The sequence below is a fragment of the Eumetopias jubatus genome, unplaced genomic scaffold, assembly GCF_037043125.1.
Source record: "Eumetopias jubatus isolate StellerSeaLion01/CBP00866 unplaced genomic scaffold, mEumJub1_p1.0 scaffold_9, whole genome shotgun sequence".
Taxonomy (NCBI): domain Eukaryota; kingdom Metazoa; phylum Chordata; class Mammalia; order Carnivora; family Otariidae; genus Eumetopias; species Eumetopias jubatus.
Window position 1 is genome coordinate 112067927 of NW_028274815.1, and position 2992 is coordinate 112070918.

A 2992-nucleotide genomic window follows, 5' to 3' on the forward strand; every position below is an offset into this window, starting at 1 on the left:
CCGCAGAATTGCCATGCTGAGCGGGGCATTTTAGGGTGTGCAGGAGGGTTCCAAGGAGGAACTGGAGGCAGGGAGGCCAGCTCGGAGAAGGTAGAACGATGGCCACGGCAAGTAGAATGCTTGGGTGAAAAAGGCAAATTCCAGAGAACTTACAAGGCAGAAAGGACTGGCCTGGGGACAAGCTGAGGCCTGGGGACAAAGGCAGGTGATTGGGGCCTCAAAGAATCCAGGAAAGCAGATGCTGAGGGTCTTCTGGCTTGGGGGATGGGCAAAGTGGGTTTTGAAGGCTGACGGACCCAGGTCAAGTCCTGGCTTGTCCACTGCCTAGCTGTGCGGGCAATCACTTGCCCTCTTTGATCCTCAACTTCCCCACCTGTCTGATGAAAATAGCAGAGCCCACCTCCAGAGCTATTACACAGATGAATGTGAACTCGGGGAAAAGTTGCTGGCACGTGGCAGGTACTCAGCACGTCAATTCCCTTCCTTGACCCCTGGCCTTGGGCACCCACTGAGCCTCCTGGGGTCTCTATTTTCCTGACTGTGAAATGGGAATGAGAACATTGGCCTTGCAGTATTTCCGCAGGGGTTGGCGAGATGGCCCAGGACACTGACACAGAGTAGGCGCTCACAGATTCATTCTCTTCTCTTTCTCCCTCCCCATTGGGAAAAGCAGAGACAGCATGGCCTGGCAGGGGCTGGTGATGGCCGTCTACCTCCTCGTGCTCCCCTCCGCCATGGCGGACTGCCTGACCCGGTGCTCCTTGTGTGCTGTGAAGACCCAGGACGGGCCCAAGCCTGTCGACCCTCTGGTAGGTTTCAGGATGCCCAGGTCCTGGGCCTGTGTGTGGGAGGGGCCATCTGTGCGGAGTCTGGGCCACTGTGTGTCTGTCCTGTAGACTCGTCCTACCTGTGCCAGACAGATCCTGCCCTGGGGTCAGCCGGCACAGGTTCCCACCTCCATCCCCACCTCGGACCTCACCACCACCGGCTCGGCTCGCTCCATTCTGGGAAGGACACTCAGGTCTCCAGGGAGCCTGATGCCTGGCAACAAGGAGGGTCATTAAGGAGGCAGTGCTGGCTTTGGGAGTGGACAGCCTTTTGGTAACTTTCCAGGGCTTCTTTCCACCAGGCTGCTGGGCGACTCCCAGTCTAGTTATTCCCATGGAAGGAGCTCTTTCCACCACCACTAAATGCCAGGAGCTGGTGGACAGGATCCAAGCCTTGACCCTTCTCCTGGATCTTAGCGTCTCTTGGCCTGGCCTTGTTGGCTTTGCTTTGAATCAAACTGTCACTGTCTCTCACTTGATGGCAGACAGATGAGAGTAAAGGTCCCAAGGGTGTGGCGGACAGAGCACTGCCACTTTCTCACTCCGAGACCCTGGAACCCCGCATCTTCAGTTTCCACATCTGCAAAATGGGCGTGATTCTATGAGATAACAATGCAAAGTCCTCAACACATGGTTCTAGCTGCTCTTCAGAGAGAGGCACATGATCACAGGGTAGCACAGAGGTTAAGCAAGAGGGCTTGTGACATTAACCTGCCTGGGTCCAAGTTCCAGAATTGTCCAGTGTTGTCACTGCTATCCTCATGACCATCATCATGTTCACATTCGAATTCCCCCAGCACTCCTATGAAGGAGATACTTTTGTTCCCCGGGTTTGATGAGCCCTCAGACCACTTACATGTGTTCTCTCCACCAGCCTGCCTAGCTTCCGTGTCTCTCTATCACATGGCAAGAACATCCCTCACACCTGGGAAAGGTGGGGAGAACCAAATACTCCCTCTGGAGTCAGGAGCTCAGAGGATGAGTGAGCACACCACAGAGCACTCCGGGAAGATCTTACCTAGGATGCTGGCATTGCGTTTTGTAGCCGCGTTTCCCTGGGAAAGTTGTTCCACCTCTCCACGTCTCTTTCCTCCTCTTACACACAGGCACACAATCCCCTACCTACATGCACCCCTGGGAGCATTGAAGTGGGAAGCCTGGGGCTTAGTAATGGCAGCTGCTTTTGATTTTCTGACATGGGACCAGGGACTCTCTGGGGCGGGGGAGTGCATGGCGCTTGATGGTCTGACGGAGGTGACGTTACCACTCTGGTCTTTGGGGGGTTTTGCAGATTTGTTCCCTGCAATGCCAGTCCACTCTGCTACCGGCTGAGGAGTGGGAGACATGCCAAGGCCTTCTGTCCTTTTTCACCCCCTTCACCTTCGGGCTCAATGGCAAAGAAGACTTGGAGACCAAGGCCGCTTTGGAGGAGTCCTATAGTGAGCTGGCCAAGCGCTCTGGGCCCTTCCCGAAGGAGCTTGAGAAAAACAGATTTCTCCTCAGCACCCCGACAGAGGAGAATGCCCTGAGCAGGAGCCTGGCGGAGAAGCTCCGGGGTTTCTCTGGCAGGTTGGGTGAGGGAGGGGAGTCTGAGCTGATGCGGGACACCCAGCTGAATGATGATACCTTGGAGGCTGGGGCATTGGATTCCAATGAGGAGGACATCAAGGAGCAGGTCAAACGCTATGGGGGCTTCTTGCGCAAATACCCCAAGAGAAGCTCAGAGGTGGCTGGGGAAGGGGACGGGGATGGAGGTAGGGTGGGCCATGAGGACCTGTACAAACGCTACGGCGGCTTCTTGAGGCGCATCCGTCCCAAGCTCAAATGGGACAACCAGAAGCGCTATGGAGGTTTTCTCCGGCGCCAGTTCAAGGTGGTGACTCGGTCTCAGGAAGACCCCAATGCCTACTCTGGAGAACTTCTTGATGGGTAAACCCCTCCCCATCGTGGAGTTGAGTCAGGAGCTCCCCCTGACACCCTTCCAGATTGGAGTGCCCTCATCCATCCTACCTTACATCCCCTGTACCCATGCTTAGTTCAGCTTGGTCTGCAAAACATCCAAACCCAGCCTGCCTCTTTTCTGCCTGGGGTGCAGTGTTTGTCTGGAGTCAGCAAGGAGGAAGGATGGAGGTTCCCCTCTCCAGTAGACTCAGTGCTTGGTCCCA

The 2992-nt window shown here is 55.7% G+C and overlaps 1 protein-coding gene across 1 annotated transcript; it reads left to right on the forward strand.

Moving 5' to 3' along the window:
- The first annotated feature begins 680 nt into the window (after window positions 1-680).
- On the forward strand, window positions 681-2760 carry PDYN (prodynorphin). The gene is made up of 2 exons (XM_028118539.2): window positions 681-809; window positions 2119-2760. The coding sequence occupies exons 1-2, from the start codon at window positions 681-683 to the stop codon at window positions 2758-2760; spliced, it is 771 nt and encodes a 256-aa protein (XP_027974340.2).
- Window positions 2761-2992: the final 232 nt, after the last annotated feature.

Bases quoted from the DNA above. Each gene is read 5' to 3' on its own strand.
- PDYN (XM_028118539.2), top strand. From the start codon at position 681: ATGGCCTGGCAGGGGCTGGTGATGGCCGTCTACCTCCTCGTGCTCCCC. The intron at 810-2,118 runs GTAGGTTTCAGG...GGGGTTTTGCAG, and splicing joins CCAAGCCTGTCGACCCTCTG to ATTTGTTCCCTGCAATGCCA.